This window comes from Anthonomus grandis, chromosome 4 (genome assembly GCF_022605725.1).
Source record: "Anthonomus grandis grandis chromosome 4, icAntGran1.3, whole genome shotgun sequence".
Taxonomy (NCBI): Eukaryota; Metazoa; Arthropoda; class Insecta; order Coleoptera; family Curculionidae; genus Anthonomus; species Anthonomus grandis.
This window is the reverse complement of record NC_065549.1, coordinates 19,836,497-19,861,739: the sequence shown is the minus strand read 5'-3', so window position 1 is coordinate 19,861,739 and position 25,243 is coordinate 19,836,497. Positions and strand designations below refer to the sequence as shown.

The 25,243-nt window shown below is 30.8% G+C and overlaps 1 protein-coding gene across 8 annotated transcripts in view; it reads right to left on the bottom strand.

Annotated features, from left to right (window-relative positions):
- Positions 1–25,243, bottom strand: part of LOC126734788 (E3 SUMO-protein ligase PIAS2) — a 63,082-nt gene that overhangs the window by 7,187 nt on the left and 30,652 nt on the right. For 5 of the 8 annotated variants that reach the window (XM_050438517.1, XM_050438519.1, XM_050438521.1 and 2 more), the window contains 6 exons: positions 24,432–24,570; positions 23,906–24,074; positions 20,867–21,120; positions 20,564–20,804; positions 17,500–17,910; positions 1,701–1,874 (listed from right to left, as the gene is read on the bottom strand). In XM_050438517.1, the coding sequence (XP_050294474.1) occupies positions 1,701–1,874; positions 17,500–17,910; positions 20,564–20,804; positions 20,867–21,120; positions 23,906–24,074; positions 24,432–24,570 (1,388 nt within the window). The remainder of the gene's footprint in view (positions 1–1,700; positions 1,875–17,499; positions 17,911–20,563; positions 20,805–20,866; positions 21,121–23,905; positions 24,075–24,431; positions 24,571–25,243) is intronic. The other 3 variants (XM_050438518.1, XM_050438524.1, XM_050438520.1) reach the window with 1 other exon arrangement.

The following is a 25,243-nucleotide window of genomic DNA, read 5'->3' as shown; positions in this document are numbered from 1 at the left end:
TTCATTACCTAAATACTCAACTTAACTTCAATTTTTCATTACGAGAATACCATACATTATATCGAATTTGTAAAACCATGTATAACCTACCATCGACCGTGAAGTTTGAGCCCTACAAGTTTAAAATTACAAATTGGAAAAACCCGTGTTTTCGCCAAATAATGAACTCAAATGTGATAAAATAAAATAATATAAATTAGGGTACCAAGCAAAAAATATACAAGAATTCTATCCTTTTTCCAGTCAAACGTAGTTCGGTCGAAAATAAAAAGCAACTTAAAAAATGTAAAAAAAAATATAATTTTAAGCTAAAAATAAGAGCGATACAGATGTTTTGAAAACGATTAATTTAATAAATTACTTAAATTACTGGGACAGAATAAAAATTAAAAAAAAATCACAGCACAAAATCTATAGTATTTAGTATTCTTCAACCTATTGTCTTTCGCGTTTGTGGCGCCTATAATGTTATGAAAATGGAAAAATGGTCTAACAACTTAAGATGAATAAAAAATCCATGACAGCTATTCTAATTTTTAAAATAAAAATAAATAAATAAGACAGATATTTAAATGTAATTTCCTTAGATGGTATTAAATGTATAATTTATTTATTTTTTCTTTTAGAAACTCGCTTCCGATTTTAATAGTCGTAGAAATAGTTTTACACGTGGCTATAAATAAAAACAACTTATCCTAAGAACACAATTCAAGATTTACATCAACAATAAACACTATCTAACATTTTGGTAACATTAGTTCAATTGGATTTTTTAATTTAAAATTTACCTACATGATTATTCAAAAATATTGTTCCTGATACCTTTTAAGCTAGCTTTTCCACTAGGCAAACAAAATTCTCTTCACATATTCTGTGATGTTCAACTCTCAGATGTTCCTTGTCTTTTTTTATGAATCTCCAATCATACCTTCTTAGTAGTTAAAAGTTTATTCTATAAAAAGTCTATAGTAGGATTTCAAATAGGAATTTTATAATGTAACATCATGAAAATTCTATTAGGAAGAAAGTCTTTTTTTACTGATATTACAAATTGAACAAACAACTTAAACTCAATGTTTATGGCAGATTTGTAAAATTTTTACCTTGTCTTACACTGCCTTCAAATATCGAGTAACCGTGATATTTACGTAACATTCTATCGACAATGCTATTTTTTTAAATTTATTTGGATACAAAAATAATCTCAAAATATGAATTCTTAAGGGAAAATTCCTTTAAAGTTAAATTTGTATTTTGAATTGCGGCACATTAATAATGAATAAATAACTCTATATAATATGCAAACTATGTTCTAATATATTTTCTATGGAAAGCTTAATGCACACATGACACTTATATCTCACTTTAAAGGAAACATTTTCAAAACGATTTATAATTCAAGGAACCCTGAAATAAGAAAAAATTAAACTCTAACATGATTAGGTACTAAAAAAACACTGTGCTTAATTTAGAGAAAAATATATCTCTGCGACCCTCAGAACGTAGAAAAGTTTAAAAACATTTTAAGTGAAAAGAATTTTGTTTTGCCCAACAAATGTTTAAAAAAAGGACTACATTTGTGTAATGAACCAAATAACGCTATTTACATTCTCAAATAAAATGTTGTTACGTATTCTTAGTATTATATTTATTATAAGCTGCCCTTTTACTTCTAATTCTAGATGCAATAGGAGACTCACCAGTCTTATTGGTAGAATCAGGCTTTGGAGGGGGGCATCTTTTGGCCAATGGCTGGTCGTCATCCGAATCCGACAAAGTAAGATCCACTACATCCCTTTTCCTGACAGGCTCTCCTGGAGCTTTGGTTGAACTATCTGTGGTAGAGACTGATGTGGTAACAGCGCTGACAAATTCTGAAGAAAAAATAATGTGATGTTAATGGAATGATTCTAAACTTTAGAAAATTGCCGATAAAAGTATAAACACACATTTGACGTAATATTTCCCAAATTTGATGTTTTTTTTTGATGAGTAAAAATTCTTCAAAATCAATTGGCAAGTTTATCTGATAAACCGTCTTTGGTTTCCAATTAGGCTAGAAGTCAATCTCTAGATATAAAAATTTGTGCTCCATACTTCACTAGAATATATTATACATGGAACACGATTTATACTATACTTTAAAAATATTCAATATTAATATTGGTATAAGTCACAAAGAACGGCATAAACTTATATCTTCTAAATACTTATACAGGGTGTCTCACGACGAATAGACGCGATCGATATCTCGGAAACTAATTTTTCAAAAATTTTGAAAATTTGGCAACATGGCACAGTCGATGGGGGCTACACAACTAAAATATTTTGACAGTTGTGACGTTTCCGGTTATACCGGAAGTAGGTGTCAACTTCGTTATTTTAAATGGAACACCCTGTATATTTTTACATTTTTGGCTTTTACGTGAAATTCTAAATATATTTTGTGTATAATGTCCTATACCTAAGTGTAACCGTTTTTGACATATTTTTAATTTCATGTGAAAAACTATGTTTATAAGGCCTAACATAATTACCGATTACTCCCTTTTAGTAGCCTTTAATTATTGGTTAGTTTTGGTTTTATTTTAGAGGAAGAACCACTTTAAAAGACTATTTTAATATTTGGCTAAAAAAAAGATACAGGGGGGTCAAAAACTAGCATTAAAAATTAAAATGAAAAAATCATTAAAAGTCAATTTTTTTAAATGGAAACCCCCTATTTTTATAATTTTTTCATAAAGATAATTAAAAATAAGGTTAACTTTGTATAAGGTTATCTAGTCCAAAAATTGATAGTTTCCGAAATATTGGCAGTTTAAATTTGGCCTAATATTAAAAGCCGTATAGTAACACGGCTCAAGTTGATTAGTTGGGCATGACGGTTGTCATAGTAACTGCTAGACAATGGATTATATGCATTATATTTATAAGTTACTTGCTATTTAAGTTTTCTTCGTAAAAGTGTAATTTAATTAAAAAGTGTACATTTCTGTTATAATCCATTATCTTACTGCCGCTTCTAGCGGTTACTATGACAACCATCATGCCCAACTAATCAACAATCCTTGGGCCGTGTTACTATACGGCTTTTAATATTAGGCCAAATTTAAACTGCCAATATTTCGGAAACTATCAATTTTTGGACTAGATAACCTTATACAAAGTTAACCTTATTTTTAACTATCTTTATGAAAAAATTATAAAAATAGGGGGTTTCCATTTAAAAAAATTGACTTTTAATGATTTTTTCATTTTAATTTTTAATGCTAGTTTTTGACCCCCCTGTATCTTTTTTTTAGCCAAATATTAAAATAGTCTTTTAAAGTGGTTCTTCCTCTAAAAAAAAAACCAAAACTAACCAATAATTAAAGGCTACTAAAAGGGAGTAATCGGTAATTATGTTAGGCCTTATAAACATAGTTTTTCACATGAAATTAAAAATATGTCAAAAACGGTTACACTTAGGTATAGGACATTATACACAAAATATATTTAGAATTTCACGTAAAAGCCAAAAATGTAAAAATATACAGGGTGTTCCATTTAAAATAACGAAGTTGACACCTACTTCCGGTATAACCGGAAACGTCACAACTGTCAAAATATTTTAGTTGTGTAGCCCCCATCGACTGTGCCATGTTGCCAAATTTTCAAAATTTTTGAAAAATTAGTTTCTGAGATATCGAGCGCGTCTATTCGTCGTGAGACACCCTGTATACAGTGACCGCCTAAAGTTCCGCATAAATTCGATAAAAATTAGAGACATTGATTTTTTGAAAAAACGCTCAAACCCGTCGATTTTTATTTTAAGTTGCGCATTATTTCACATAAATTTTTGTATACAGGGTGGAAGAAAAAAAAGATATAACGTCATCGGTCATTTTTTTAAATGGAATTCTATATTTTTTATGGCATTTTTGAAATATAGGCGAAATTCCAAGCAAGTTTCGTATAACACACCTTATCTCAAAACTCACCTGATCAGAAATATTTACAAATTAAGATGAAATGGAGGATAAAATGTTATAAACTGTGAAAACTTTTATTAATGTATCAAGTGTTCAAACTGATCCCCATTTACTTCTTGGCAGAAAGCAAGACGGTTTACAATCTCATGTAAAACACTATCAATTATTTCAGGTGATATACGTCTAATTTCATATCTAATTCTATTTTTCACATCTTCTACGTTGTTTGGCTTCTCAATATAAACTTTACTTTTCAGGTACCCCCACAGAAAATAGTCGCAGGGATTTATTTTTTTGTCGCCGGTCACTCTATTGGCCCTTTTCGTCCTATCTATCTTCCTGGAAACACTGTATACAAGTAATTACGGACATCTCGAAAGAAATGTGGCGGTGCGCCGTCTTGCTGAAACCGCATCTGTCGGGACAGCTGGGTCTTGTTCGTCTGGGTATAGGGCAGCCAAAGCAGGGATAAGATTTTCTTGAAGAAAATTTAAATAGCGTTGTCCTGTTAAGTTTTCTTCGAAAAAGTATGGCCCTATTACTTTATTTTCCACGATACCAGCCCAAACATTAATAGATTTAGGGTACTGTGTATGAGCCTTAGTAACCCGGTGTGGATTTGACACTGACCAGTACCGACAGTTTTGCCAATTTACGACACCGTTTAAACAAAAAGTTGCTTCATCTGAAAACAACACTCATAACACAAACTGACGGTTATTATTGCAAATGTTCATCATTTGCTCGCAAAAATTGGTTTCTTCGATCAGGATCGTTCTCATTTAAGTAGTGTATTAGTCTAATTTTATAAAGGTGGTATTCATTTGCTTTTAAGATGTGTCTTACTGACGTTCCGGCTATATTATTATCAACTGAAATTTGTGAAGTTGCATTGTTTGGATTTTCTTCGACGGAGAGCAGAACGTTTAATTTTGTTTCTTCAGAAATTTTTGGACGACCTGATCTTGGCAAATCCCTAACATGACCTGAAGTTATGAATTTGTGCTCTATTCTACTAACTGTTGACTGAGAATTAGGATGGTTTGGGTATTTGGCATTAAACAGTTCACTTACTTCTTTTTGCGGGCGCACTCGATCCCCATACCCTAGCATCATCAAAATTTCAATTCGTTGGGTTTCCGTTAAATTAGCCATAATTTATTCTGATAAAAACTATTAATTTTCGAACTGACAGTGATATTCGAAAATGGAGATTCTTTACAAGTGCAACCATGGAAATAGAAACAATTGGCAGTGTTTATAACATTTTTTTTATCCTCAATTTTACCTTAATTTGTAAATAGACGTACTTATTTGTTTTCTTGTTATTTAAATGTAAATATTTTGGAAACAGTTGAGTTTTAAGATAAGGTGTGTTATACGAAGCTTGCTTGGAATTTCGCCTATATTTCATAAATGCAATTAAAAATATAGCATTCCATTTAAAAAAATGACCGATGACGTTATATGTTTTTTTTTGTTTCACCCTGTATACAAAAATTTATGTGAAATAATGCGCAACTTTAAATAAAAATCGACTGGTCCGAGCGTTTTCTCAAAAAATCATGTCTCTAATTTTTATCGAATTTATGCGGAACTTTAGGCGGTCACTGTATATGTAAGTACCGGTGCAAAAAGTCATGGATCACCAAGGCATTCTTAATTCTATAAAAAAGGAGGGATAAACCAAAAAAGTTATATTCTTTAAACCCTAATTATTTCACAGCTAAACAAAGCGTTTTTTCTCATTTAATTCACAAAGCCACGTATTTGAAGGCTCTTTTTAGTTTTAATTTTAGTAGTTCAAAGGAAACATGGAAAACCACAAAACTAGCCATAAAGGAAGTGATAGGATCTCTTATCAGTATTGTTGGTGAAAGCGGGTCAGTGGTGTCAGAGGAATCTGAGATTGCTAATGAATTTAATAAATATTTTTGCAGGTTAGGACATTTAGCAAAAAAAATATCCAGAACTTAAATAAAAACGCCAACGAATTATATATGTAATAAAAGCTTCTTAAATACAATATCCGAAAAGTTCCTTAAAAACTGCTGAAACCAAAAAGGCATCTGTAAGTTAACATAAAAACTTCTTGTACAAACTTTTTAAACCACTGGTACATCTTACCAATAAGGAAAAATGCATAACGACGGTGGTTGGATAGGTTCTTTTTATCCTATATATAATGTAATACTTGACATTCTACCCAACGATAGTGTTGTTCGCTACGCTGACGACACTGTTCTTATATTAATGAAAAAATATGATACGAAATGTATAAAAAAGCTGCAACTTTGATTTTGAGTTTAATTAAAAAACGATTTGATTATAGCTTACTGTCCTTGAACAATGAAAATTCAAATTTTATCTGCTATTCTATGACTATAGACAAATTATGTGTGAGCGAAACTTAGGAAATGGTTATTCACATTTTGTGTTTTAAGGCAGAGTTTAACCAAAGTTTGTAGGTTTTATCAGAGTATATAGATGTTATGCGTTATTTAAAGACAAACGTTTCTCAAGTGATAATTTATTTCTAGAGTGCGTAATCTACACAAATTATAGATTAAAGGTGTTGTGTGCATAGCCGATAAGCACAAACAAGATACCTACTAACACTGCAAAACATTTATATGCAAACAGCTTGTCTTAAATGAATTGTTGATAACTCAAACCATTAATTTTCCAGCGGTTCAAAGAAGCTCACAGCTCCCAGAATATATAATGCTCTTCAATTACATTTAGAGAATTAAAAAATTACTAGGAAAAAAATATATTTTTAGATGTTATAAAATCTTAATGAAAATATTTTAGAAATTAAAAATTAACATATTATATTAGATTTGTTATTAATTTTTGTTACTGGCTAATTTAGGTTAATTTGTTTTTGCTAAAAATCAATGAATATGTGCACATACAAATAAGATCACCAAAAGGGCTATATATTTATGCAAAGAAAACTATGAAAGTCTCTTTACTTACGTTTCCACATTTAGCTAATGAGTTTGACTACATAAGTTCAAAATTTGTAAATGTAAATGAAAAAAATATTCTAGTTCCAAATGTGTATCCATCTTCTGCTAATGTATCCTAATTTCTTGACCTTATATAAAGATATTCTTTTCAATATTTTAAAATCCTGCATTTTAGAAGTCAAATTTCTTCATAGTAGCAAAAAAGCAGCACTTGTTCTCTTTCCAAAAATATTGTATCCTACAGATTTAAAAGATATTCAATAAGAATTCTATCAATGATTTAAAAAAATTTTAGGCTGTTCTCCATATTCGGTCAATATGGGAATACTCACTTGGCTAAAAAACTATTAGGTCTGATTTACAAAGAATTGCTTTATTTGCGAAAAACCAAAATCTAAAACCAAATGCCCCCTAATAATGCGCAATGTTTTTTTCGCAGAAAAAGAATTATTTAGAAAATGCACTGGGAACTTCATCATTAATATCATCAGAATAAATTTGCCAATAGTCGCAAATCATCTTTTATCGACTGGTCATAACTTTTCGGTGTCGGATGACGTAACTATATTACATGAGTGTGGAAAAGGTAAAAAACTAGATCTCCTTGAAAAGCTGGAGATTACAAGAGCTAAGAGAAGCTCAGTATTAAATTGTATCAATGATATCTTTAATTCCGAACCTAATCTCATTTTCAATAATCTCCAATAAGATTTTAATCTTGTCTCATTCGCATACTACATCATTACCCTGATTTGGTGACAAGGTATATGCTTCGGGCTTCGGATCCAGTGGTCTCCGGTGCGATCCCTATTAAATTAAGTCATTTTTTTGAAAAAGCTTTTTTACATTTTTTTATATTTTTTGTCCTTTCATAATTGTATTTGTTTTCATTCCTTTTAAGATAATATGTATAATATGTACTGGATGTGATATTTGGCGTTTTAAAGTCCATATTTTAGTCAATAACGATACACGATGGTCTAAACTCATTTTATTTTATATTTTTTATTGATGTTAGTGTGATGTTAGTGTGTGGCTTTTGTATTTAGATAGGTATGTCTTTTCTGTTAATTGGCGTTCTGTCCTGTATCATTTAATTTTAATAATTTTATTTAGGTCTGATGATGCCCTAATACGGCGAAACGCGTAACCTAAAATAGACGCTTGATTTATGAGACTTAGACTTTGAGTTTACCTTCTCCCTCCTTTGTTTATATACTTAAGTCTCTTTGAGAGTAATGGATGATTATTTTGAATTGCAGTAAAACGTTATTTGGAACTTATATTAGATTGAAATGTAAGCTTTCCCTCCCACATTAATACTAAACTTAAAATCGTTTGGGCTCGTTTAAAATATTTATTTCATTATAAAAATAATTTACCACCAAATACTAAATATTTGCTTTTCCATTCTCTAGTACTTTCTATACTTGATTATGGTGATATTCTGAGATAATGAATATTATTTTAATGCAAATTATCTGCATTTGGTATATCTCTTGATACTCATACGAAAAAAGGAAAAAACGTCGCTTTTAATTTTTCAGCCACCGCCCTAATTGCCTGGCGGATCAAGATTTTTTTTGTGGGAAAAGAGGAAAATATATACAACTTATAAGAATTAAACTCATATGTATAGTTTAGTGTATAAAATTTTAGTTTAGTGTAAATTAATCTAGGTAAACCTCTATACCTTATTTAAGTAGTAAGATGTTATGATACATGTTTGGAACAAGTTGCCAGTTTATATTGAAGACAGTGTAACAAATAGATTGAAGATAAATGTATCAACTAATTTAGGAATATGGTTTGTAAAAATGTTAACAAACTTTTTTCATATGATTCAGTAAATTTAAGTATTTTGTATCAATTTTAGCCCAATCTATCTTGCAAGCACTGACTACAAATTATAAAATTTTATTGAGTCGCGTTGCCCTCGCACATACTTATAATTGTATTCTTCATTTTTTGTGTTATCAGTTTGTTAATCACAGTACAATTCATATTACATTCTTGTGTGATTTCTTTTACTGTATTATTTTTTTCGAATTCCGTTATATGTAGCTATGTTTAAAAGATAAAAGATTTTTGAATTTGAATTTAAGACTCAAATTTTAACTTAGAGCATTTTAACTTAAAAATGCATTCTACAGTTAAGAGGAGTATTTTGCAAAAATTCTCCAATTATTAACACAAGATTTAAATATTTACTTACAAAATGTGTTTATATAATATGTATTATCACATGAAAGATGGTGCCGAGTGATGGTAATTGCTTAGACGCGGAAGTGAAAAAGTGCAAATTCTGCAAATCAAATGTGGGAAAAATAGTGATAAATTCCAACGGGTGTGAAGCAGCTTCATGTGCAGTACGAATTACGGGCCTCACAGTCGTTAATCGCAGCAAAAACCTCGTCAATTGTGCAACATGTGCCAAGGTCATCCGCGACACGGATGTAAAAAAAGTCGTAAGCCCTGCTCTTGCTACGAAAGATGCGGATATTATAAGCATGCGGATGTTAAATCGCAAATGGGCGCATTCAAGGATGAAAATGTGATTGAAAATGTAAGCCCTGTAGAATTCCAGGTAAAAATCTATGCCTTGGAAAATATGATGGCTCAACTAGCGCAAACAGTGGCCCAGAATAATGGCGCTAACATCAACGAAAACATACTTAAAAAAGAAAAACAAAAATAGATATTGTGACTTACAACCAGTCTTTAAATTACTGAAGTTCTAACAAATATTGTTTAAATTCTAGTCTTAGGTAACTAAAATGGTTAAAAAAAAATAGTCTAGGTAACTCTTTAAATATCATAGGCAGTTTATTATATAAAATAACTTAATTGTAGGTAAACCCTCTCTGAAACAATGATGTTCTATGCTGAGGCATGTTAAATAATTTTTTACCTCTTAACTACGACTATGTACAGCATCCCTAAAAGTAAGCTTTTCATATAAATAACTAGGTTCTTTTTTACCAATCAGTTTTCTTTGAAATAATATAAAATTATAATCCTAATTATTTTCACATTTGAGCCAACCTAATGCCTTAATACTAGAGGAAACATGATTAAATTTTTTCAATTTATATATGAATTTACAACAAATGTTTTGGATATATTGAATTCTCTTTTTAGTTACCAAACACAAGAATGGATAGTATACTATAAAACAATAAGGATATATTGACATGATTAGTGATCCACATAATTTTTTTCTAGCCTTAAAATTATATATCCTATATGTCTATTTCCATATAGCGTTTTCATTTTCACATAACTCTTCTTTAATAGGGTTCACATGTGTTGCTCAAAAGTTAAATTTATATCAATATATAAGCCCAAGTTTTTACTGCAGTTTGTAAATACCAATATTTTGTAATCAATCTTTATATAGAGGCGATTTAAAAGATTTTTTCTCTTATTTTCTGGACAAAAAAGCAATAATTCAGTCTTATTCGAGTTAATTTTTAAATTGTGCTCCTTCGAAAATATAATGATTCTTGATTTAAGAGCTGAGCCGCTCCCAAAGGAATGGCATGCTGCATCATCAAATCCATAAAAAGATAGTTTTGCATACATCAAATCATGATCTATGTCATCAAAAGCTTTTGAGTAATCTAATAGAACTAAAATTGCTGCCTTTTTCGAATCTATTATTTTGACAATATTGTCGGTTATATTTAAAAAGCCGTAGTTGTACTATGATTTGCCCGAAACTTTGACTGATGTACTGAAAAAAAACCTATTTGTTACAAAATATTCTGTTATCTATTACTGCAATTTGTGATATGTGTAACATGGAAAACAATTACATGAAGACAACTTTTCAGCATTTGCAGTGTGATGACATCAATGCCAGAACCATTTGATTTCATATTTTTAACATAGTCATATATTGCCGATGGCAGTACTAGCTTAAAAGAGAAATGAAATTGATTATATTTCCTATTGCTACTATAATACATAATTTTACTACTACAATTGTTTGATTTCTAAAAAACAACCTCTACCGACGCCGATGTTGCCAAAGTACGGGCGGAGCAATAAACTCAAAAAGGAAAAATAAAAATAAAAACACAGAAAATTTCCAAATAAACTCAAAAACCGTAAATGCGGCGTCTTAGAAGTCCAGTTACACAATATGATCCAAAATATCCAACAATTGGGGTTAGTGCAAGACATCAATGAAGAAGCAGGGGAGACATCGAACAAGAAGACGAAGAAGATGCATGGTTCGTGGTAATGAAAATGAAACCACCATACACACAGTACCGAAAATTGTCTCAGTTCATGTGATCTTCAAAAAATGCTGACTACACACTTTCCAGAGGTAACCTGTGAAGAACACCCTTTCAAACAACCTGATTTATATACCTCCATGAAAGTTACCATTATGCAAGAAATATGGCCCAGAGGGGGCACTTGTCTCCAAGTTTTTTGTAAGGAGGAGGAAACTGCCGCAGACAGAGGAGACAGCTCCTCAGTATTCATGGAAGTAAACAAAGTCGCTACCAAAAGCAAGTATGGCCAAGTCTACTATCAAAATGTCCGTGGTCTCAGGACCAAAACAGAAACTTTTCATACAAACTTGCTTTCTGAAGAATATGACATAATAGCATTAACTGAGACCTGGTTGTGTGATGGTATTTTCTCAGAAGAACCGTTTGATGAACGTTATACTCTGCTAAGGAAAGACAGAAATACAGCAACGACAAGAGGTGGTGTTCTATTCGCTTTTAATAGGAAGCTGTCATATGAATTGTTGGAAACCAAAGAAGAATGTAAGGTAGAATGTTTATTTGTGAAGTTAGAGTTTAAAAAATTATATTAACTATTTTAACCTTTTTGAGAGTATTTTAAGGGATGAGCATACTAAAATCTCCTCAACCTTAATTTTGAGGAGATTTTAACCTGCCATATTTAAATTTAAGTGATAATGATAAGAATAGTGCTTTGGGAGAATTTATTAACTTATGTAATTTACAGCAATTAAATAATAAAAACAACTTTAAGGATAGATATTTAGACCTGCTAATATCCAACATAGATATATTACTTCTGACTAGACCAACACATACACTTTTTACTGAGGATATGTATAGTCTATTTAAAATGAATTCGAACAGCAAAAAAACTAAATCACAATGAATAAGCGGCATCTTCTTTATAAAGCATAGGCGTGCAAAAAATAGAGAGCTATTATTTCTTAAAATATTTTAAAAATCCGTTAATTGGTTATATTTATTAAAATTTTAATGGCCATATGCACCGTGGTATCTAAGCTCCACTTTAGGCTTAAGCCTTCGAATTTACATGTAAAATCAGTGGCTTAAGCCTAAAGGGGAGCTTAAAGATAACGGTGCATATGGCCATAAATCACTCTATTTTAGGATAGTTATTGCCTGTAATGTTACGCATGTTTTATTATTTAGCTAATATTTTATATACTTTTTTTAGTAGTTTTGTTATAACATATTGAACTTAAATTTAAATAGGTACCCTGTATAGATAAAAACTAGTTATATTCAGTAAAACTAAGCGATGTATGGATAATGTAATTCAAATGATTTATACAAGGATTTATAAACTTATTATATTTATTATTATTCATTATATTAGTAATTAAAATGTTTATAAAAAAACTCAAAAATAACTGTTTAAATCTTCGGAACTGGAGTCCAAACTTGGATTTATAATAATGGGGTTAACATGAGGTAAAATACCATACTCATTCTCTTTTTCAATAACACTCCGAACACAATTCCTCCATATGCCCTTATAGTTTCTAATACGAAAGTATCGTTAGTTGGAGATTGATTATATTTTCTAATTCGGTCCTTTAAAGTAGCCCAAATCATCTCTATGGGATTAAAAATACAGTAGTACGGCAGTAGACGTAATACGGTGTGGCCATTTGCCTCGCAGAGTTGTGGGTTTTTGTGGAATGCTCATATTTTTGCTTTCCATAAAATTAAGAATTTCATCCTTTTTTGTGGAATTATTTGGGATTTTTTTATGTAAACGCGAATGGTACGACGCGTTGTCTATCACAATCACCGAGTTTTCAGGTAAATTGGGAATCAATTGCTCAGCAAACCATTTTTCAAATAGAATAGCTGCCATGTCCTCATGGTAATCAGCCAACGAATCCTTTATATTTTTGGCCGACAACAACAACGCACTGGGGATGAAGCCGTTATCACCACCTGCGTGTAAAATTATAACACGTTTACCGCGAGAACTTGGTCCACTTAGTGAGCACTTTTTAGTGTCGTCCACCCAACCATACTTAACGACATTAAACCATTAAGGCATTTCACTTTTCAAGCAATTAAAAATATTTAATATTAGGCGCTGTGATTGAACATGTAGGTTTTTATTTAAAAATTCGTTATGTTCCGGCTTTTCAGCTTCGTTATCTGACACATCAAAGAGTCTCCACAATGCCATCTTGGTCGTATAATTTACGAATATTAACGACAAAAAAAACGTATTTAGCAACAAAAACAGCAACAACAACAAAAACAGCAACAACAACAGCAACAACAGCAACAACAGCAAAAACAGAACAAAAAACAGCTTATAAAAAGAACTGCCAAAAACTACAAAATAAAGCGATAAAGAAACGACAATAAGGGAGCACACTTTTAAGTACCTGCCAAACAGATATTTAAATATAAAATAATAGAAATTAGAAATAAAATATCATCCCCAGCCGCCCGCACATGTAAAACCACGGCCCGTCCAACAATCAAACCCTCGAGCTCGACTTCGCAGTCTTTTTCCTCGTCTGTTACACGATATTGCGCTCTCATCGGCGTATCTCTCTCTGTCAAAAAATTGATCGTTGAACGGTCCGGAGCCTGGTGATTCCACGGCCAGACAGCCTAAAGTATACCAGGACGGCTCGCATATATTTTGTTTATTTTTTTTAGTACCTTGTTGTGAATTCTTGACCGTTCCCCAATTTTAGCGCCGTTCGAATTAATTTTAAATAGACTATACCATCCTGCTCTCCTTTTTCAAATACCATTGAGGGAGAGGGACGAGCCTTATGTATCTAAAAAATATCTATACAATTACTCCTTGAAAATTCTCGTAACAAAGCAAGATTTCCTCTATGGTACCCCATGGATTTGATACATAGGATTAGGGAAAAAACCAGGCTGCATCGCATAATCTCAAAAAAACAAGAAAGTCCAACTCTGCGTGAACATTTTAACAACCTAAGGAGTAGCATAAAACTTCAAACAAAGACTGAATACAAGGAATACCAAAAGAATATTGAAAGCAACTTAAACTCAGATCCTTCTTCTTTTTGGCATTTTTTGTGTAGTAACTCTAAAAAAAGTGGAGTACCAGCTGAAATTAAAAATGATAAAAAATTATATTCAAATCCAAAAGACATTGCAAACGCATTTGCACTACATTTTCAGTCTGTATATGAAGTACTTACGAAAATAAAACTCTCTAGTGGCGAAGCGTACGAGTAGACAAGGTAGACACTGTCTACCAAAAATTATCCAGTTATTTGTCATTAATTTATCACGTAATTATTTCATGTAATTGTTGAATTAAAATTTAAAAAAAATTAACACAGAACGTAGTCGCTATCCTTACTATTATTAAATAGTATCTAAACATGATTAATCCGAAGGTGCGCCCCGCCTGCCGCACCGATTAAGATAAAAATACAAGGCTGATACCCAATTAATGTATACGAGCCCCAGGCAGACACATTGATATTTGCCTTCCGAAATTCGGAGCATCTAATCGAACCAAATACGCATCATGCAGGCGACAGAGGTCCGGCTGCATCATTATTGAGCCTATTACGTATGCAAAATTTACTCGCGGGAAAGACATTCGAGCTTTTGTCTATCGAAGTCGACCAGCTATTTTATTATGCTGTTGGGGGTTATTGTTTATGGACACGCTTGATCTGGTTGGCCGCAATACAACTTCAGTTTGTTTTTTAATGAATCTGCATTTGGCATTTGGTGCGGGCGCGTGCGATAGTAATTTAATAATTAGTATTTTAATTTTTGGGTGTATAGAAAAGGTTTTTTTAGTGGAAATGTTAGTGTTAATTATTTATGAACGACTGTTCGATATCGGCAATTGTATTTTAGTTGTGTTTTTTTTGTAAGTAGTATTTATTTTAATCTATCTAACTTTTTATGCTAGTGGTAATTATTTTTTTCTTTTTTATATCACTACATAATTTTTCTCTTTGAGCTAATATTTCATGCGCTTTCATTCTCTATTTCATTAAAGTGAATAATATTGAATACAATTTTTTTTCTAATTAACGATTTTTATTGTTTGTCTACCCGAAAAAAGAGTTTAATCTTCCTTTCCTAATCTGCCACTGCATAAGAGTCCAGATTTCAGTGGCAGCACCTATGAATTTTCATTAGTTACTGAAACAAATGTCATCAATAGCATAAAAAAACTTAAAAAAAAAACAACTGGTCTCGACAATGTACCAGCCTACATTTACAAAGGTGTGGATGAGTTTATTGCTCTAGCTCTACAGTATATTTTTAATCTTGTCATAAAAATGACAAATTTCCAGAAGCACTAAAAACTGCAGAAATAACACCGGTTTTTAAGAGTGGCAGATGAGATTTTAAAAAAAAATAGATTAAAAATTATAGACCAATTATTATACCAAAACATTTAAATTTATATAGTTTTTTAAAACCCAAAATTACAAACTTTCAACATGGATTTTTGAAAGACAAATCAACTCTAATGAATCTGTCAATAACAGAAGCTGCAGCTGAAGCTATTCTGAATAAAAACCAGTTAGATGTTGTTTATACGGACTGCGAGAAAGCGTTTGATAAAGTCAATCATGAACTTGTAGAATTAGGTGTAACAGAGATTTACCACTTTTTTAAACCATATCTTTCAGAATTGGTGCCTGCAAATAAGAACCCTTTATTACAACCTCATGCGTGCCAAAGGGTAGCAATCTGGGCCCTCTACTTTTCTTGTGTTTTATAAATTCAAGTGTCTGCCAAACTCTACAGGATTACTTTTTGTAAATGATTTCAAATTTTATAGAGCCATAAAATAAAAAACAGATTGTGATTTGCTACAGCTCGATATCAATAAAGTAACTAAATGGTTCTCAGATAATAAAATGTTTCTTAACAAGAAAAAAAGCTCAGTCATAACGATTACCAGGAAACCAAATCCAATTTGACATAACTATAAAGTTTTTCATGTCATAATAAAGCGTGAAAGTGGGGTGAAGGACTTGGGAGTTTTTTTCAGTCAAACTTTAAATTTAACAATCATTGCTGTCATAATAAATAAATCTACAAAGGCTCTAGGCTTCTTGATCAGAAACACAAAAAATTTTAAAATGTCTACAATTGCTAAATTGTATGGTGCTTTGGTTAGGCCGCATTTGGAATATGCATCGCAAATCTGAATGTCATCGCAAGCGATACATATTGATTGTATTGAAAGGATTCAGAAAAGATTTTTTGCGTTACCTATATGTATACTATATACAAGGGATATGCGATGTTTTTTATCACATATCCCTTGTAAAGAACGTTCATTTTTCACGTTGAGTTTCATATAAATCTATGTTTAATTTTAAGTTACTTTTACAAAGAGGACAAAAAGTTGTGATATCTTTATTACATCCTAAATAATATAAAGTACAAAGAAAGTGAATTAATTAATTATAAAAATTTTACTGTACCAAAGATTAATTTAAGAATCCCAAATAAATAATCAAAAATTATTTAGTGTAGATCCAAATAGTAGGTATATCTCCTTTTAATAGAATGATGGTAGTAACTAATGAAACTCTCTGTGAGGGTCAAACAGATCTCTTTAACATTAGTCTCAAAAATTTAAAGGCTTTCCTATAAATACTCCATTGTGTTAGGTTTCTCTCTTTCTCTCTCTTTGTTTTTTGTTGCTTTTATTATTTTCTTATTTTTATGTTAACTAGTCTATAGTAACTTTACATGTAATTACTGTTATATGGTGTTTGTAAAGTATTCAATAAATAAATAAATCACCAATTTTTGAATTTGGAATTATAAACAAATAAACTAAGGTATAAAGACGGAAAAGGTACTAAAAACCAAGAATAATAGATGAGAATAATAAAGATGAATTTTGACAATGTCTAGAGTAATTTTACTCCCGCGAGCTCATTATTTTTGTGACCAGTTACTGTCAATGATGAATTTTTTTTTTCACTTTACAAATACAGACATCATTTTAATTATAAAGGTCTAAAGATTTTTTTCTGTGAAGCTTTTTAAGTAGTTTAGACGGCATATAAACTACATTCACGACATATTTAAGATCTGCTTTTGGTAGAACCCTAAACCTGAGGCTATAGATGGAAAAGCATTAGGTGATTAACTCGACAATAACTCTAGAGAAGTAGACTATCATGAGCACGCGGTAGGCAATCATGCAAACAACGTTTAACAATTAGCAATTTTTAATAATATCATCTGTCATCAATAGTGGGTGATAACTATAAATTTTTTAGCAATTAGACTTACCAACATTATCGTCAATAATTTGAATCGAATCATCAATGGATATAGTAGTAGGAGCCGCTTTTTCAATCTTGGCAACCTTTTTCTCATTTGTTTGAACACTCCAACTGCCATCTTTATGCAATTGAACCTCATTACAACTAGTGGGCAGTTGCATTGAGCTCAACACTTCTTGGAAGTACCCATCGATCACCAAGTTATCATAAATAGCAGGTTTATCACACACAGGACAGTTCCAAGTAGGTTTTCGTTCATTCATTTGCAAGAATAGGGATGCGTCAAAACATTGAAGATGTCCACAGGTTGCTGGACGACAGGGCGTCGTCATGCGCATTTTTCCTAAGGGACACATTAGGGAAACCCTTAGACTGGTAGTGGCTATTTCGCAGTCGTCGTCGTTCAGTTTTTCTTTGACTGAAAAAAAAAATATGATGAATTACACAAAATTTTATGAGATTTCGCAAAGGGAAGGGCTGTATCTATTTGTTTAAAATAGAGAAGTACGGCAATTCTGCAGGACACTGTTCTGGCTCTTATACTTCTGAACTTATTCAATAAATAATATTAAGACTCAAGGTCAAATTGTGTAGTATGTCGATTAATCCATTGTGATTTTTTTTTTTTTTTTTGAACAACAAGGGAAGCAGCCAAATATAAACTTCAACAAGACCTAAATATCACGAAAAAAAAACTTTCTTAGATAGTGTACTTTGGGACATTCTTCAAAAACTAAAAAAGTGCAATATTTAAGATATGTGGCAGAAAAGTAATGACACTTTTTTTTTAAATGTCAAAGTTCTTATTGTTTTCAAAAATTAATGTTATCTGGTTTAACGTAGTTCTGTTGGGCAGCTTCACACTAGATAAAGACATTTTCCCCACTGCTCTTCGCAACCCTGGAAGTTTTCAACTGGTTTGGTCTTGAGCAAGACGCGACGGTTACACATGTTTTAATTTGTTGGCATAACGCAACACGAACAAAACACTTCATTTATAACAGCCGAAAAAATCACGAAGGTAATGGAAGGCGTTGAAACTCGTACTAAGCGAGACATTTTCTATCAAGAACAATAGCACACCCTTGCCAGATAACTTCCAGTGCAGCTTTTTTCCAAATTTGATTTAAAATCTTCCCAATTTACAACAAATAAATAAATATGCAAAATTCTGGAAAAAAAAATTTAATGTCTGACTATAAAATTTAAAATGGTAATATTACCTAGCAGAGAGATTCAAACCGTTATGAATACATTTTATCCCTTAAGAGGGTTTATAACAAGTAGCTCAAAGCTCTGTCTTTACTTCATATTAAGACAGAGTTATATGGTTTATAGAATTTGTGTTCATATTTTCACATCTATTTGACAAATTTATTGTTTTTTTATTGGATTTCTATTTATTTTAATTCACTATGAAACTTTATGTAATATATTGATATTTTGTAATAAAAATTGGGGTAACGATTAGGTGCGAGAAATATACAGTTATCAGAATAAACTAATAAAATTGTTATTCTCTACTCCAAACCACAAAAGAAACCCCAACTTATGTCTTGCATTGTTTAAAATATTTCATTTAATTATTTTTTTTATTTAGGGCGTTCGCGCCAACTTCTAGTTTCAGTAGCATAACCAACTGCATCAATGACGGACCATTAATCATTGTAATGATTGACTTGTGCGATGAAGTGTATTTATTATGTAGTTGATAGGTTTTCTTTTAGTTTTTTTCAATTTCTCGTAAAAATAATTGATTCTGCAGGTCAGAAAAGTGGGTACCAAAGTCTCAATCTCATATATGATGTACAACATCTGTTGATCTTCTGAATTGAACATCATGTTTGCACAATGATGATTTGAAGTTTCATTTTTTTCATTCATTCAAGAAGTAGTTTTAGACTTTCTACAGCTTTTCTCAGGCCTATTAATGAAAGGCTCAACTATTATTAAAAAATTGTGAACTAGAGTTCTTGAAAATATTTAAATTAATAAAAGAAATTGTGAAGTTTTCAAAGAAAAAATTGATGATGAACTAAACTATCATAAATATCCAACACAATGATAAAAAATTAAAAGCATTTTTTTAGTTTCATGTAAATTATACAATCACAATAATATGAATACCTATATTAGGAATATACCTACAACAGTTTACCAATATTACCCAAATTTGAATTATAATTGTTTCTTAATTTTCAGAGATAACTCAAAACACAAAAGAACGTTAACGGCTATTTAAAGATTTTTAGCAATGTTAGAGGTATAAAACATTAACTTAAATAGACTAAAACTGAATATAGAAAAGTTTTTATTTGAGAAAATGATTTTCAGATATTAATGGTAACTCATCATCACTCTCAAGAAAGAGTAACTTGAATCTTAATTTTCATACAAATAATGTTTAAGTTATTGGGCTTTTTAAAAGGAAAACCTTGCAAGATTTTAATAGTATATCTTGCTTTAAAAGACTATTTTGTCCCTATATCTAATATTTGTGTATATTATACTCAGTATACTAAAAAATGGAATCAGTGCAAAAGAGGTTTATTAGATTTGTTGCATTTAAAATGGGAAAATATATTGATATGCGGACATTCCACAAAATACTAAATGTTCAACTCAGAAATAAAGAATGCAGTATAAACTCAACTTTTTGTCATCTTTTATTTCTTTGCAAATATCTAATTTATTTAGTATTTGAGATACATAATTTTATCTATATTGTATTAACTTGTTACTTAATGGAAATTATTATAGAATAATTATTTTATATGCTGTGCATCATTGTTTCTTGTGAATGCTTCTTTTTTCAATTATTTTTATTGAATTATTATTCTCATGCTGTTTACATATATATAGTTATTTATTTATAATGGCCAAAAATATAATGAAATATTAAAAAATATTTAATTTTTTTCTTTGGAATAATCAACAAATTTAATTTAAAAAATTCAAATTTAAGTCAATAATTTAAAACAAATGCCAAGCACAAAATTGCTGTATTTTAACCATACAATCTATAATTAAATTAATTAATAAATATAAATAGTAATAACAAAGCTTCTTACTTAATGCTCTTGTATGATCAGCATGCTTAGCTCCCTTTTTATGCAGCCTTTGAAGCAAATCTGATGACGTTAACTTATGAACTAATGTCACCGTCATCGCATAACCACGCCCATACTCAACAGCCCATGAGACAGTGACCTGATTAGCTACAGTAGGACTAAGTTTCACCAACTGGGTGATGTTGACTGGCCTAGGCGGTCTTTTCGGCTCTACTCCCGGCTTGTTTGTGGGAATAGGATTCTAAAACAAAGAAAAGGTAAAAATAAGGGCACTAAACTCATATGATAGAGAAACCAACTTACAGGTAAGGGACACAATTTGTTATTGACTTTTACAATAACTTGAGGCGGAAAACAGTCTTCTTGTTCACAAGTTGTCTCCAACAAACAAAACCTGAGTTGCACCTGCTTAATGTAATCGTTTTTTACACCAGGCCTTATATCTCGTGAACAAGCAATATCAGTAGCTTGTTGTGGAGTCAAGTGGAAATAAAATGCTTGTTCTTGCATCCTTTGGTTAGTTTGAGGTACAAGAGTTGAAGGTTTTATTAAGTCGGCTAAAAATTAATAATTATAGTGAAACATCGATTAATATAAATTCGAGAATTAAAAGAGACACATACATCTTAAATACACAAAAAATGACTCGGCTTGCATTTTGATAGGTAAAATTATAATTTTATTGAAAAAAATTTTTTTTTATCGATTTGAAAATTATAATTTTAACAATCAAAATGTGAGCCAAGACCTTTTTTGAAACATCTATATACAGGTTGTGCTATTTCGGATTACTTATAGGGCAACTAAAATAGCAACAGCACACCGAGAACCTGCTCAGCGCGAGCAATGCCACATTTAGTATATTTTTAATTTTTTTCAAATAGCTTTAGTAGACAGATTATACTTAGTAGATTTTTAATATACATTTTTCCTTAAATAATTTCTAAAATAGGCATTAACAAGAGTTATTAATTTAAAAATAATTTTCTTTAATTTTTAATGTTGCTAGACGCGTAAGAATTTAGTATTTCTATTGCTTAGAATGCTTCGCCTGCTTTTTTGTCGGTGGCTCCCCTAAACTCTTATTTGTGATTCACTGTAGTATTTACCCTATTTACCCCAGAATCGCCAAATTGATTTTTCATTTCATTTGTAAGGCTTAGTTGTATTTGTAGGCACAGTTGGAAACATAATCCATTATTTTCCATTTGGCTAAGGTTTGTTCATTTTTAAAATTTTCTAAAATAGCAGAATAATTTACTTTAAGGTTTACCTTTTAAGGTTTTGCCTTCTTTTTAGATTGATCAAATGTTAAAAAAATCAGTTTCAGATAATATAAAAAAAAGTGTGAAATTAAAATAGTGTATGTGCTTGTGGAATATTATATTTCATTTTCTGTAATGAATCATCTAAGCGGTGTCATTAAGGATACGTTTCCTGGTGTAAGGTGTAAGTGCTAAGAAAGTTCTTTCTATCGCGATTAAATTTCTTCCAAATACGTTTGCGTTTCCAACTACACGAAGACCAGACTTTTGTGTTCAGTAAGACATACAAGGAGAGTCTGCCCAAGATTCTTTTGATATGCTTATATACAGAGTCAATTGTACACAGTCAACTGTTAGGATTTGCTGCTGATCTACAAATGTTATGTTTGGTGATAATAATGGCATTATTGTAAAAATTCGTAAAATAAATCCGCACAGCATATTTGTTAAATGCGCCATTCGGTAGCATTAGGTGTAAGTCATAATAAATATAAGCTGATACAATTGATAATGAATTCAGAGAAATTAAATTAGATTAAAGTGTTTTTAACTTGCTTTCTAGTGATAGCAGCAATATGGACATTTCTCCTAATGTGGAAGAATTTCGGCACGAAATAAGTTGTTTGAAGGATAATAGTTATACACTAAAATACGATATTTGCAAATTCACAAAACAAATGTTTTTCTTGCCAGTTTCAAATGTAATATTTTCGGAATTTAAACGGAGGATCAGAACAAACTGTTAAACAATACGTTTTGTCTGTTTTTGTACTGTAACTGCCTTGATACATGCTAAAGACGGCTTGAGGAACGTTGAGTCTTTTATTAAAGTTTATAAATAATAGTAAAGTTTCATTATTGGAACAAAATTAGTTAATTCCCATTAATCTCCCAAACTCCTTTCCATAAGTTCAAATTTTTTATGTAAACAAATATGCATATGTTTATAAATGCTAAATATTATAATCAATTGCATAAAAAATATGTAATATTATAAAAGATTCAGCCAAAATTTTAGTGATTCACCAGAATAAATGTGGCAATGCTGCTCAGTGCTCAAATAGGCCATTGCTTCCTGTGTGACTGCATTATTGTTAAAATTAAAAGCGTTATTTTATTTCGCCGTGGCTGTTTATACTGCCCATCTTTCCCATTAAATAGCAAATGCAACCCTTTCATTATTCGTTGTCACAGGAAAATGATCATAGGAGCTTTAAATGTGGTACCAACAATATCCTAAAAAATAAATGTTGGGCAGGTATTTTAGAAGACCATGTCCTAGGACCATCTTTTATTGATAGTTCTTTGAACGCCCCAAAAAATGAAACCAGATTCTTCCTGCCCTTTAAATTCTTACCGACATAGATTTGGAATTATTACACTTTTAGCATGATGGCTGTCATAATGCGGTTAGAATGAAAGAATTCTAAACAACTTCTTATCCTAACTGCATATTTATCGGGACCGGTGATATTAAGTGGTCGCCTAGATCTCAAGCGACTTTTTAATTCCATTAGCGCAGAAAGTTTTTCGAGGGTTTTCGAAACTGTTTTTACATATTGTTTAGCTAACGATGGTGGTTTATTTGAGCCTTTATCTATAATTTTTTTTTTTAATTTGACAATATTTTTATTAAATGATGTTTATTATTTGATACGAGTTTAAAGTTTCTTTTTAATTAAAATAATCTTTTTATTTATAAGAATATATACATTATTTTAAATTAGAATTATCATTTAAGTTTCATAATGAATTATGAAGCATAAAACATTTAAAGAAATCGCGCTCATTTAAATAAACGCTCATGCTGATTACATTGCAATGGCTTATATGAAAAAAAATAGTGCCAACCAATAGGCACTTCGCGAATGCCACAGGTCTACCAAACAAAATTTAAAAACGAGAGACACTTAAGCACTAGGCGGATCGAAAATTCTACTAGATTTAGTAGAATGTTGAGGTTGACAAACACTGAATAGCGGCTGCTCAATATCGCTTGAATAGCGGATTATCGGTTCACTATAAGTAATTCGAAAACAAACAATTTGTATAAAATAATATTATTAGTAAGACTTACACATGATGTCGTAAAACGGCAACCTCTTAAATTTTACGTCTGGATGAATAGGGAAATTTGTAGATAACACGGTGGGTTGTTGCCTTGGTGCTGCAGGGTACTGTGGAGGATAATTGTAGTTTTGCCCTATACTCTGCGAAGTTCCATACATGTTTGCAGATTGTCGTGTCTAAAAAATAGAAAACACATTTAAAATCAATTTGTGCAATAAAAAGTGATTCAAAAATGCATTTAAAGAACACATATTAATTAAGTCTATGCGACATCGGCAGAGATTATCTAGTACTTATTAAAAATTTGTTAACTTGTGTCCCTGCAATTTGACAGGCAATATTATTTAACTTGTAGATGTTTCATATATTTTATTTCAGTGTACTTCAACTGATGATGATTTAAAACTTTGTCTGATATTAACTTCCATCAAATGATTGGCAATTTATTTTCCTTGCTCCTCTATATTGTTAACAAAACTATATTGTTTCCTATTTTCTTACTTAGGTTAAAGTTATAAAAATAATATACATACAAGCATTCCTCTGGAATCAACCTGGTAAGGATGAACTGAGGCTGTGCTTCTAGTTTGAGGCATGATTGTAGCTTGAGCTGTGGCAGTTTGTTGTTCACCGTTTGCTCCCTGTTGTACAGCTGCTGCCCTGGAAAAATTGCTAAATAAACACAAAAGTGGGGTTAGCTGTGCGATATGACAATTTTCTTAGTATTGGTTAACTTGCTTGCAATGAAGTCTTATGCCCTTATATTATTAGCAGACAATATTTATTAACTATGCAAATTAGTTTGAAAATTTGTATGATTAAATTACACCTGAATTAAGAAATTATATAAAATAAATCTCTAGAAGGCTTTTCTAAGAAATAACCATGCTTCAAATATATAAAAAATGGTAGGTTTATGCAACTCCATATAATTTTTTACTTTACATTTTAAATATTCTTTAGACTATCTATTTTTTTATTTCTTACTGTTACAGATAGCTTAAAAAATATTTTTTTTAAATCATTCTTTGGCTAAAATGATTTAGCCTTTTTACAACTAGGTATAATAGTATTAGAAAAGCACTGACAAAATTTTAGTATAATTTTTATAATTGGATAATATCGTCTGTCTTTTTCTATTACTACAAACCTTTTTTAAAAAAGTCGTCTTATAAGTTTTGTGTGTAACATGGAAAAAAATCTAAAACCATTTTATTAGATAATCTAATTATTCTGATCATATCTAATGATAAAACACCAAGCAAGGTTTTGATTTAGACTTCTAGTTTGATACTTTGCCTCTTTGAGGATTAAGTACATAATTTTTATATGAATGTGTTGATTA